The 13,268-nt window shown below is 37.8% G+C and overlaps 1 protein-coding gene across 1 annotated transcript in view; it reads left to right on the forward strand.

Moving 5' to 3' along the window:
* Window positions 1–9,394, forward strand: part of GABRA1 (gamma-aminobutyric acid type A receptor subunit alpha1) — a gene marked incomplete at its 3' end in the record, with an annotated part of 55,046 nt that extends 45,652 nt beyond the window's left edge. The window contains exons 8-9 of the mRNA XM_079918427.1: window positions 3,897–4,099; window positions 9,083–9,394. Of these exons, the coding sequence (XP_079774553.1) occupies window positions 3,897–4,099; window positions 9,083–9,394 (515 nt within the window). The remainder of the gene's footprint in view (window positions 1–3,896; window positions 4,100–9,082) is intronic.
* Window positions 9,395–13,268: the final 3,874 nt, after the last annotated feature.

Raw genomic sequence — 13,268 nt, forward strand, 5'->3', positions numbered from 1 at the left:
GTGGTATAGACAAGAAAGCTAAGGAGCGAGATATTAAGTAACTTGCCCAAGTTCAGAAGCTATGAGGTGAAGAAGTCTGGAGTAAGACCCAGACTCTTAGCTCTAGAGTCTGTGCACTTAATGATGATGAGGTACAACTACCCATGTACTTCCTGCTGCAATGACAAGGCATGGAACGGGGTTGTCGTGGGCAACATAATTTATCTGGAAATTATAACCACATATTTAATTGGTGAAAGGTACAATTATCAAGGCTCATTCCAAAAATATCAACTAGGCACATGCTATGTTTAAAACTCTTTACTACAAAACAGAAGCCTTCAGCTGCTTACATTCTAAACTGAGGATTATTCTTGTGCAGAGACCCCTGTGGCATCAGTCATCTCAGGAAAAAAAGCAAGACTCTGTTACAAGGGCACAGAAAAACATCTTTTCTTCTGAACTTAGCAAGGTGCTTCTGGGGTGGAAACCACGAAATCTTTGCTGTGACATTAGCCTGAGAACAGCTAAGTTAAGACCCAGAATGATTTCACCTGCAGAGCAAAAGAGTAGTTCATTTAAAACTCTTTTTTTCCCTTAACACAATTTGTAAATATTAACTAGTGTTTACACCACTTATTAGAACTGAAGATTGAACTCTTGTCAGATGCTCACTTCTATATGTGTATGTAGTTTGAGCCCTTTATTCAGTTGAATTTTTTTTAAATGAGAACAAAAGACATGTACTTTATGTTTATTTTTGTAGAATGAGCCCAGCACTATAGTGAAAATGATTTTTTAAAATGCTCACTTCCCCCGCCTTGGTCCCCAACAAATCCTACCCTTCCTTTTTGGAAATCCTCTAAAGCACTTTGGAATGTTTTATAAGTCAAAAACCTTGTTCTTAACATTTTCAACAGTCTGCTATCTCAGCTGACTCATGCCCTTTTGGTAAACATAACTGCATATCTGTAAACTCAACCCTGGCAAGTGTTTCTGTGTATCAAGTTATATATTTCTAATGTTTTAAGTTCAATAAAATCACAAATACAATTTTCTGAGACCTTCAGCCTTCTAACATTTATTTAGTACACGTCTCTATTCTTTCTAGTCTGTGCTCAGCACATTCCTCTGAGCTGTGGGGAATGCCTGAGAGGGTCATGGGTATTTAAAGAAAAAATACCAGAGGGAAAAAATAAAGCAAAAGTTGTACCTTATAACAGTTTAGTAAATGGCATCCAAAAGGCAACAAAGCTGGAGCCATTTCATGTCTTAAAACATCATCTTCTTAACCTTCCATGCTCTTTCTCATTTGGAGGCTGTGGTCATGTAAATTTGCTGCCAGACAGACCCAAGTCTTAGGTTCAATCTTCAGTCTTCTAAGTGTCAGTTGCCTATAAAATGAGAGTACAATTAAAATAAAATAGTGCCATTTAAAAGATTAAGTGAGAAAAATAAAATAAAATTTGTAAATTGTCGGGCTCAATACTTGAAACTTAATAGATACTCAGCATGTTTTTGGTTTTTTCCCTTTCCCTATAGCAGGAATTGTAAGACAACACACACACACACACACACACACACACACACACACACACACACACACCTCTCTTTATGTTATTGTTAACTGTTTTTAATTTATGGATACATTTTTTTTAAGAACACCCATTCCCCAATTACTTTTAACAGTTGGTGGCCCACATAAGCCAAAATTCAAATAAAAAATGGAATTCACTTTAGCGGGGATTTATCCAAAAGGACTGAAGTTGATCATAATAAGTTATTAACTTTGGGGCTTCCCTGGTGGCACAGTGGTTAAGAATCCGCCTGCCAATGCAGGGGACACGCGTTCGAGCCCTGGTCCAGGAAGATCCCACATGCCACGGAGCAACTAAGCCCGTGTGCCACAACTACTGAGCCTGCGCTCTAGAGCCCGTAACAAGAGAAGCCACCGCAATGAGAAGCCCATGCACCGTAATGAAGAGCAGCCCCTGCTCACCGCAACTAGAGAAAGCCTGCACGCAGCAATGAAGACCCAACACAGCCAAACAATAAAAAAATGTTATTAACTTTGTCCTTAGTAAGTATCGGGCTAAGTGCTAAACACTTTATTACATTATTTTATTTAATACTTACAATAGCCCTCTGAGTTAGACTTAGTAAAATTAATTTATAAGGAAATAATTACAAAACATCCAGAAGCTCAGAACCGTGAGGCAATTTTCCCAACGTCACTCAGCAGTTACAGAGCTGGGATTTGAAACTGGGTTGTTCTGTTTTCCAAATACTGACATTTAATTACCTTGCTCTTTGCTCAGGTTAATATTGATATGTAAATCTGGGGGCTATTTTCCCACCAACATTCCTGAAACCATTTGTTGGTTACATAATATGGTTAATGCCCCAGAACTTTCTGCAACACCTCCAATGTTCACAGTAAGTCTATTTCCTACAACTGTGACCATGTATCAAAAATATGAGTTAATAAAAATCTCAGTGTTTCTTCTTAGTCCTATCACTTTCTAATAGAGTTAAAGATCAACTATCTTGAAAATCATGGAAACTAGGGAATATTCTATGGTTTAAAGCAGCTTAGAAAAATTAGCCACCGACCAGCTGTGTAACCCTGCTGAATCTCTAAAATTAATCAAAAGGGTGAATCATAGGTATGAGTTTTAGACACACGGGATGACAATACCTTCTGTGGCAATAATTTACTTATCTTTAAAATGCTTTCACATATTATTATATTTAATCCTCAAATAATCTTGTAAATGTGCAGAACTTTTCCTCTCTTAGAATTTCAACAATGATGTAAACAATCAAGAGAATGAAGTTTAAATCATCACTTTTAAAGTTATGGAGACTGAGGGCCCTAGAAGTTAACTCGCTTACTCAAGGCTATAGAGCTAAGTAGTGAGGAACTAGTTACTGGAAGAGGTTAAGATTTTTTCAACATCATGCAACCTAAGCCACCCCCACTGGGTTCCTGTGATTTTTTTTCATACATTTTCAAATGGCTTAAAAGGGAACTTACAGTATTCTAACTAGTTTAGTGTATTACATATAGTAGATTGATAATATTAATTTGTTAAATGAACATTAATGGATGTCATCATTCACATACCAACACTTATAATAATCTAAGTAAACTAAAAGCAACTGATGTGAAAATTGCTTTGAATGTAGGTGATTTTAATCAGTAGGGATAGATTCACAGAATAGGGAAGATAGGGCAGCATTAGCAGAGAGAGTAAGACTGTGGACATTTGAATCTGATGAATGGGTTCAAATTTGGTTTTGCTACTTCTGAGCTATGTGACCTCAAGCAAGTTACACGCAACTTATTTCAGGAACATCTTCAAAAGAGTATCTATTTGAAGAATCAGGAAAATATAGTATAAAAGCCAAAGAGTTAATAATGTAACAAGATATTATCCTAAAATAATTTAATTATCTATCAATGATGAATTATCAAAAAGTTATTGGTCTCTTGGATTGTATATTCAAAGTACACAGGTAGAATATTAAACAGAGCTGAGGATCCAGGACTAAGTATGGATCAAGGACAGTGAAGATACCTGCTTTCTTTTTCCTACAGTTGGGGACAGTGAAGGAATATTATTTCCTTTCCTACCCAGGACACCATGTTCAAGACACCTATTTATGGGAGTTCACTATCTTATTAACAGCTTCTCAATAGCAGAGGAGTTTATCCCTCCAAGAGCTCTCCATCAATACTGCCATACCATGAACTGCAAACTACACTGGGGTTAAATTAAAACTCATCCATCCCAGACCAAAATGGGATAAACTTGAAAACACACTCTGTCTGTGTTTCCCTTTACATAAGTAGGCTGACCTCAGTGATGAAAGTTTGTAGTATGAACCTACAAATTCACTTTCTTTCTTTACAGGAGTAACAACTGTGCTCACCATGACAACTTTGAGTATCAGTGCCAGAAATTCCCTCCCTAAGGTGGCTTATGCAACTGCTATGGATTGGTTTATTGCAGTGTGCTATGCCTTTGTATTCTCAGCTCTCATTGAGTTTGCCACAGTAAACTATTTCACCAAAAGAGGTTATGCATGGGATGGCAAAAGTGTGGTTCCAGAAAAGGTAAATGCTTTAATATTTCCTGTGATATAGCACTATTATGTCTTTTTAAACATACAGGATGGGATGTTTGGACTTGGGGAAATGGATGAAGAATGCAGAGAAAGGGTAAAGAGGATTCTTTGTTTCTTATGTCACAAATGATTAAGTGCTATGAGAATTTTGTTATTGCTAAGCAAAGGTTGTTTCAGTGGATAGATGTTCAGAGTAGAATGAATGAGATAAAGGAGAAACACAAAGGTAAACATCTCTCCTCAAATATGCTTTCCTATGGTCCCCATTGATGTGAGAACTGTTTTAACAAACCTTACATTAGGAGCAATTATGCCATTATAATTTTTGTAACTTGAAAATTATAGTCTTCTGGTTGTTTTCCAAACCTAATAACTTTGGTCAGAAATGTTATTACTTTAATGGCTCAATTGAATTGAGCTTGCAAAATGCATTATCTCTAATTTTCACTCAAGGGTAGGAAACACATTTTCTTTTTCCAAAATAGAGGTTTGCTTTAAGAATCATAACACACAGAATTCACAGAAAAATTCTTCACTGTAGAAAATTATCAAGTCAAGAATATCACTGTTCTTCTCAATTAGAACCTACTTTAGAGTGAATTTTAAAGCATAGTTGGGAGGGACTTCCCCCACGGTCCGGTGGTTAAGACTCTTCCTTCCAATTCATGTGGTGAGGGTTCCATCCCTGGTCAGGGAACTAAGGTCTTGCATGCTGCAGGATGCAGCCAAAATAAATAAGTAAATAAATAAAGCACAGTTGGGGAGGATATTTCTACTTCTGGGGTTTGAAGGAAAAATATGTCAAAACGCAAGGGAGCCTTGGGATGGTGGAAAGAAGGGCAAAGTCAGAGACACAGAGATTCTAAGACATCTAGAAGTAATCTAGGAGGAATCACTCTACAGCAAATATAGAATTCTAGTGTCTTGAGTCAGTCCCTAAAAATACAGTTCTGTGGTCAAATACACTTGAATAATTCTGCATACTGTCACCAAGTCACAGTATAGTAAAGAGTCTGAGAGGGTGTATAGTAAAGAAATCCATTTAATGATGTTTTTCCCATAGCTCCACAAATATACTTGAAAAGAGGATCCTTTGTGTTGGAAACATCTACCACATTTAATAGAATCTAAAGCGTTACTGCTTATACGATGTACCACTAATACGCGTATACATAAGAAAGAAAATATGCTGCCAAGCAAAAGCTCTTTGAGCTTTACCTTTCAGCCACAGGTGAATCAGTTGAACACCTCAATGATCTTGTACACAAGCAACAGCATAGACGGTTCTGCATCAGATGCACTATCACAACCAAAATGGGCCAGAACCAGTCCTCAAAATTCACCTTGCCTTGAAACATCCTTGCCCAGTATAAAAAAATCTCTGAATTTTCAAATCAAGGACCTAGGCTCAGGTTCAGTAAAGAGGAGACAAGACAAAAGGGACTGCATTTACCAGTTGGAGAAAGGGGTGAGAGAGTGGAGACAGAGTTTGTGTCCTATACTTACCTTAGCCATTGATGGCCTCCATTTGTCCTAGAACAAAAGGGCAGTCCCAAAGGAAAGAGCACCAAAACTGAAGATGAGTGATCATAAGACACTACCAATTGTAAGACATAGCCCAAAGTCATAGATGTGGACATTTTAAAAATGCACATCTTAGAATCACTGGCATATATTCTATTAAAGTTCTTCAAAATTAATTATATGCAAACATCGGTGATATGCAACTGAAAAATGAAATGCAAGCACTGGGAAAAGTTGCTTTTCTATCTTAATCCTTTCTTTGCATGCTGCAAGAGGCCAATGTCTTTCTGATTGTGGCTCATCAGTATCAGTGGTTAATGACTTGTTAGATGAATTGAACTTGATCTGGAAAGCATAGAATTTGGGTTGAGGGATTGGTGAGCTCATAGTTGAGTTTACATTTCTCTCTTTCTGACCGTATGTTAGTCTTTCAAGTGCTGTGTCTCAAATAAAATATTTCAATCTCTATCAATCTACAGTCCGTGTTATTCAGTGTACACATATAGCTATAGGTATGGTCATATCTATATATTTTATGTATATATATATAGATAGATAGATACATATACATAATGCCTATATCTGTCATCCTAATGAGAAAGAGAATATTTTTTATAATTTATCTATGTCTCTGTAAAAATCTTCCCCAGGGCTTTGCCAGTTTGATTAGCTTATAATAAGGAGCATGATCACAGTGTGATCCAGGTCTCATTTTGACATTCAGAGAGAATAAATAACATATTTTTCCTGTGACCAGGTGAGTGTTTTCAGGAGAGGTAAAATTTCAATCTCTGACATGGTATAACTTGAAAAAAAAAAAAAGAAAATCCACATAGGGCATCATGTTTTCAAGCAAGCATATAGTAGCCTTCTCAAGATCCATCCTCATATGTTTAATTGTTGAAAGAAATACCAACTTCTTTTTTTTTTTTTTTTTTGTGGTACGCCGGCCCCTCACTGTTGTGGCCTCTCCCATTGCGGAGCACAGGCTCCGGACGTGCAGGCTCAGTGGCCATGGCTCGTGGGCCCAGCCGCTCCGTGGCATGTGGTATCCTCCCGGACCGGGGCACAAACCCGCGTCCCCTGCATCGGCAGGCGGACTCCCAACCACTGCGCCACCAGGGAAGCCCCCAACTTCTTAATGAATATGGGGGAGCTCAATATTTTCAGAAATGAAAAAAACTATACTTTTCCTGAGAAGCCAACCAGATATTTCTAAATATCCTTTTCAACATGATGCTGCAAAAAGAAAGCAAGAAATAAAACACTTAAGTTGAGAAAATTTAGTATTAGGGTATTATGATAAATTGACAGTAGGAGAGACGAAATCTACCAATAATACAAACTCTTCTCCAAGAATTCTTCCTGTGGCAGATTATTCATTTCAGTTTATCTAATAAGGTGTCTGTCACTCAACAAATTTTGTTTAGATTAGAACCCATTGCCTCTCTTCAACATCAGAGTGCATATACATTTTATCTAAAGGACATACATGCTTTTCAATGTATCCTTTAATATTAGATCTGCTATTTTCTAAGCAGTGGACTCAATACAAGTTCAGTCTGGCTGTTTGTGTTGAAATAATTCATATCACTTTTTGACTTGTAGTCATTTGGACCACATTCAGAGAGAATCAATTTAACTCATTTTATTTTTGTACAAATAATTATAGAAATTTCTGTCACTCCTCCTAAAGCTTAAGCAAATCTGCCTTCACTATGAAATGGGTGTATACTTGGACTAAGTGGCCTTACTTTTAATGGTGTACTACTAGGAGAAAAAAAAATCTGGCCGTTTTTTTGGTTTTAAGTCCCAGTGAATGTATGCTTAAGGACTTGGAGAGGAGAAAAGGTAGCAGATAGGTCATGGAGTTGGATAATAAAGAAATTAACCTGTTAAAATTGCACCTTGTGAGTGAGAAATATCAGCTCTTCTAGAAGTAATAGTTTATTCTGATTTGATATTAAAAATACAGATTGTCCAGAGTATATCGAGTCTGGTTGGTCAAGTTTAGCTGCTCATGAACATTCTCTGTGTAGTTTATTCACAATGTCAATAATCAGGCTTCACTCCCTAGGAGTTCTGATTCAAAATGCAAGATTGTGCCCAAGACATTTACACTTAAAAAAATTTTAACTGGTGATTTAGTGTGCACAAAAAAACAAGGCTCACTCTTCTAGACTAGTGCTATCCAGCAGGAATATAAGTGAGCCATAAATGTGAGCCGTATATATAATTAACATATTTCTGGTAGCCTTATTTAAAAAGTACAAACCAGTGAAATTAAGTTTAATAATATACTTTAGCCAATATGTCAAAAATATCCTCTTTACGTATAAATAATTCTAAACATTATTTAGGAGAAATATTGTACTTTTTTTTTTTTTTTTTTTTTGCGGTACACGGGCCTCTCACTGCTGCAGCCTCTCCCGCCGCGGAGCACAGGCTCCAGACGCGCAGGCCCAGCGGCCATGGCTCATGGGCCCAGCCGCTCTGCGGCATGTGGGATCCTCCCAGACCGGGGCACGAACCCATGTCCGCTGCATTGGCAGGCGGACTCCTAACCACTGCGCCACCGGGGAAGCCCTGTACTTTTTTTTATTTTTCATACTAAGCCTTCGAAATCCTATGTGTACTTTATACTTCCAGAACATCTCAAATTAGACTAGCCACATTACAAGTGCTCAATAGTCACAAGTTACTGATGGCAACTCTATCAGAGCACATAGCTCTAAACAATGATACACTTAATTTTTGAGAAACAGAAACTCTAAGAAATACCGCACTTGTCAATTACCGCACAGATAACGTTGATAAGCAGCCAACACTGAGCAAGAATTGAATTCAGGGTATCCTGACTACGTAGCCCTGCTTTGCCATTTGCCCATTGGAAACATGGGGAGAAGGAACAAATAATAATTAGCTCAGCAGTTTTTCACTGCAAAACAAACTACCCCAAAACTTAGTGACCTAAAACAACGACCAAGCATTTTGGGCTGGGAAAAACCTGATGGTATTTCTATTAGTCTGACCTAGGCTCATGCCAAAAAGTCCCTGATACGTGGTCATAGTTGGTCCTGCCCAAAACATCCATAAGATGTTTGGTCCACACCAAAGGACTTTGTTATTTCATCCTGTCCAAAACCATTTGGCATGGACATGATATGCTCATGGACATTTTGGATAGGACCACATTTCAAGGACTTGGCGTAAACCAAATGTCTTACGGACCAACTGTCTTATGGACATTTTGGACAGGAACAAATGTCCTGCAAGGTCACTTGTCAATCTGGTTTTTCATTTCTCCCCAAAATGCAGTTGTAAATTATGTTCCTTAGATTTTAAATAAAGCACATGTTTGAGTTCTAAAGGTCCCTTTGCTCAGCAACTTATAAACATGCTTCCCACAGTTTACTAAACAAAATACTTTTACTCTTTCCTTCTACAGCCAAAGAAAATGAAGGATCCTCTCATTAAGAAAAACAACACTTATGCTCCAACAGCAACAAGCTACACACCTAATTTGGCCAGGGGTGACCCCGGCTTAGCCACCATTGCTAAAAGTGCAACCATAGAACCAAAAGAAGTCAAGACGGAAACAAAACCACCAGAACCGAAGAAAACCTTTAACAGTGTAAGCAAAATTGACCGACTGTCAAGAATAGCCTTCCCGCTGTTATTCGGAATCTTTAACTTGGTCTATTGGGCTACATATTTAAACAGAGAGCCTCAGCTAAAAGCCCCTACCCCACATCAATAGGTCCTGTCATTCACATTCTGTTGTTCAGTCCTCTGCGCTGGGAATTGCTTTCTGTTCTCAACGCAGTAATTCCCATCTGCTTTATTGCCTCTATCTTAAAGAATTTGAAGATTTCCTTATTTCCATAATTCATATAAGAACAACAGACCCCTGTCTGGCAGTCCAGAGCAGAGCATATAGCTGAGACAGGATTCTGAAAGAGAGAGCAAGACAGAAAAATCACGACAGAAGGAGACAGAAGGGAAGAGAGAGGAAAGGTGGGGGAAGTAGGTCCAAAGACATGAGAAAAAGTAGAAGAAAAATCAAACTTAACTCTATAACTCTGGGTCATTTGTAGATATATATTTCCAAATATTCTAGAGAAAAGGATACTGTATATGTCAAAAATATTTTTATGTGAAGGTGTTTAAAAGAATAAATTATAAATGTTTAAAGAAGAAGCATTTTAAAAAATCTATGTCTTTATTGCACAAATTACAATGTGCTTCTTACATTTCTGTTTTGTTTTTTAAACCGATGTATAGCTTTAACATTCTGTTTCCAAAGCTAAAGATCCCCACTCTTTCTCCTTTTAAGAAATGCCTAATGCATTATTTTGTTGTTAAATGCTATTTTAAAATTTATGGAAATTGCATTGGCAAATGTGCAGTTCCTCACTGTAGAGCACATTTAATCCAATGGAGACAAATGCTTTAAATAGGCTGCTTTACTATCATCTGAGCTTTTACCACTAGACTCAATGAGGAGTCATTTTAACAGATACACACTCAATAAAACTAAAAAGAGAAATAATAAATTTAAATAGAACAATTTTAAAAGATTTATTTTCCATCCTGTCTATATCCAGATAGCACATGCATCCAATAATCACTGGATTTTCATTCTGAAGATGTTTTTAGAGGGGCAAAAATATTTTGCAAGCTCTAGAATTGTTGAATGTATTATTTTATATAACAGTACATTAAAAGCTTTAGATTGAAATTTATGACTAGTAAACAAATATAGAATATATAAATTATATATGTAAATATACGGCATGAGATTGTAAATTTTTTTACTTTTTTAAAGGTTGTGTTCTTAAAATACTGTGTAGGACTCACCGCTCTTAGCTGTTAGAATGTTGTTAAATGCTATGGAAATACTTTTAGAGCCTGCATTTAAGACCAGAACAGCCTGAAGGAATCAGATGGAAGTTCCAATATATGGGTATAAAATCTACTTATGGAGAGAAAGCTTGTAATTGTTCGGTGTACAGCAGTAAATCAGTTGCTATCTGCTCAAGTCATCCCACATTTCCCTATTTTAAACTCTTGTAATATAGAAAGAAAATGGAAAAGCACTAGTGGGAGCTAGAAAATCAACTGTATATTATTGCTATCTTTGCTGATACCAACTATTTCAATAAGTGTTGTACCATATGTAGCATTAAATATAAAAATACATGAAAGAATGTACAGGAAATAGCTTTTATTGAGTAATATTACATTTCATTTATACTGTAGCAATATATTTGTAGGCATACTACGTAAGGGCTTTAATGACAAGAGGTCCATTAATACTCCCTATGAAAATTCTAGTCTGTTTCATTACTTCCCAGATGTTTTAGAAATAAATATTTATGCAGAAGGTATTTTTGAAGCCTCCTTTTGTCTGCCAGAATTTCAGAGATATTTAAAATTAGTGTCCAGAATCCACAGGTTATGGTCTAACCACATTTAGAATACTATGACATAAACCTGTCATCGTAATTACCAAATAAGACAGTTGGGATCCATACCCAAGTTTTGAGCAATGTTTGTCTCAAAAAGCTGCTATCCAATGATGCAGGAAAATACAGTTGTGTTTTCCTAAACAAACTCTGGTTTTGTTTTTAAATGTGCTTTATTGTTTGATATGGTCCTGCCTAAATTCAATGAGCTAGCCCAATAAAGTGTGAACCAGGATATTTCATCCTTCGGTATCATGTGTAGATATCATGTATAGAAATAAAGTAAAATATGGCTCTAACTTCTGTGTTGCTGTTAATCTTGTTATTTTGGGGCGTTAATCTAATGTGTTTATTAAGAGCATTTTATCTTCCAGACTCCTCATAGCTAACATTTGGTCTGTATTTTGCTCATTAGATGTGAATATTTCTTATTAGTCTGCTTTCTGCTATGCAATGACTGCATTTCTATCATTTCCTAGTTTGTTAGTATATGTGGACAGTATTCTATTGTATAAATTGATTGCACAACTTATCAAAGACAAATGATTCTATGTAGCTTTTCTACAGTGCTTTGCTAAACCATGTAATACTAGTTAAGTCTTCCTTGAAAATAAAGATACACTCTTATAGAGGACAGTTCCTGTAAACTCCCAGGAAAAATTTTTTAAAGATGACACTGAATGTTTATTGCACCTTAGTGCAGTGAAGTGGCAATAAAACCTAACATGAATCGAGATTGTTTATGGCAGATGCATGTATTGCTTTACAGAGTTTAGCAAAAGCTCTTAACTTTATGTCATACTGTATTCTATTATAATAATAAAGCTAACATTATTCACTAAAAAATGGGATGCTTGACTTTCTTTTCATGTTATCAATATGACCTACCATTGCCTTGTTTTAAAATATTTTCAAGTAGGAGCACCTAAAAGTGCCGAGTGCTAATAAGAATTTAGGCTACTCAGAAGAGTTTTGAAGATGTATCAATAGTATGATCCTAAACTATGATTTTAAATGAATCACTTTCAAAAAGAGGAATTGTTAAACACCTGGTATCTGGTGCTGCTAGTAGCACCTCAACGCAAAATTTGTAAAGCATAAATACAAAAGAGTCAACATACTGAAACAATAGTAGTTTGTTCATATCTATTGTTAATACAGTAGATTTGTTTTCTGATCTACTCCCGGGAGACTGGTTTAATTGTTTTAGAGGAAGAGTCTCAGCATTATAGTTTTTAAACCTCCCACAGATCTATTACATTCCTTAATGTTTCTATAAGCACAAAGTTAAAGTACAAACCACTGAGAGGGACCTTCAAGATGGTGGAAGAGTAAGACATGGAGATCACCTTCCTCCCCACAAATACATCAAAAATACATCTACATGTGGAACAACTCCTACAGAACACCTACTGAACGCTGGCAGAAGACCTCAGCCTTCCTAAAAGGCAAGAAACTCCCACATATCTGGATAGGGCAAAAGAGAAAAGGAAAAACAGAGAAAAAAGAATAGGGATGGAACCTGCACCTCTGGGAGGGAGCTGTGAAGGAGGAAAGGTTTCCACACACTAGGAAGCCCCTTCACTGGTGGAGACAGTGGGTGGCAGCGGGGGAAGCTTTGGAGCCACGGAGGAGAGCGCAGCAACAGGGGTGCAGAGGGCAAAGCAGAGAGATTCCCGCACAGAGGATCGGTGCCGACCGGCCCTCACCAGCCCAAGAGGCTTCTCTGCTCACCCGCCGGGGTGGGTGGGGGATGGGAGCTGAGGCTCAGGATTGGGAGGTCAGATGCCAGGGAGAGGACTGGGGTTGGCTGCGTGAAAACAGCACAACAGCTAGCTGGGAGGGAGTCCAGGAAAAAGTCAGGAACTCCCTAAGAGGCAACAGACCATTGTTTTGGGGTGCGCGAGGAGAGGGGATTCAGAGCACCACCTAAACGAGCTCCAGAGACAGGCATGAGCCGCGGCTATCAGCGTGGATGCCAGAGACGGGCAGCTGCAGCCACCAAGAAGCCTGTGTGCGAGCACAGGTCACTATCCACACCCCCCTTCCGCGGAGCCTGTGCAGCCCGCCACTGCCAGGGTCCCAGGATCCAGGGACAACTTCCCCGGGAGAACGCACGACGCGCCTCAGGCTGGTGCAACGTCATGCCAGCCTCTGCCGCTGCAG

The sequence above is a fragment of the Stenella coeruleoalba genome (genome assembly GCF_951394435.1).
Source record: "Stenella coeruleoalba genome assembly, chromosome: 3".
Taxonomy (NCBI): domain Eukaryota; kingdom Metazoa; phylum Chordata; class Mammalia; order Artiodactyla; family Delphinidae; genus Stenella; species Stenella coeruleoalba.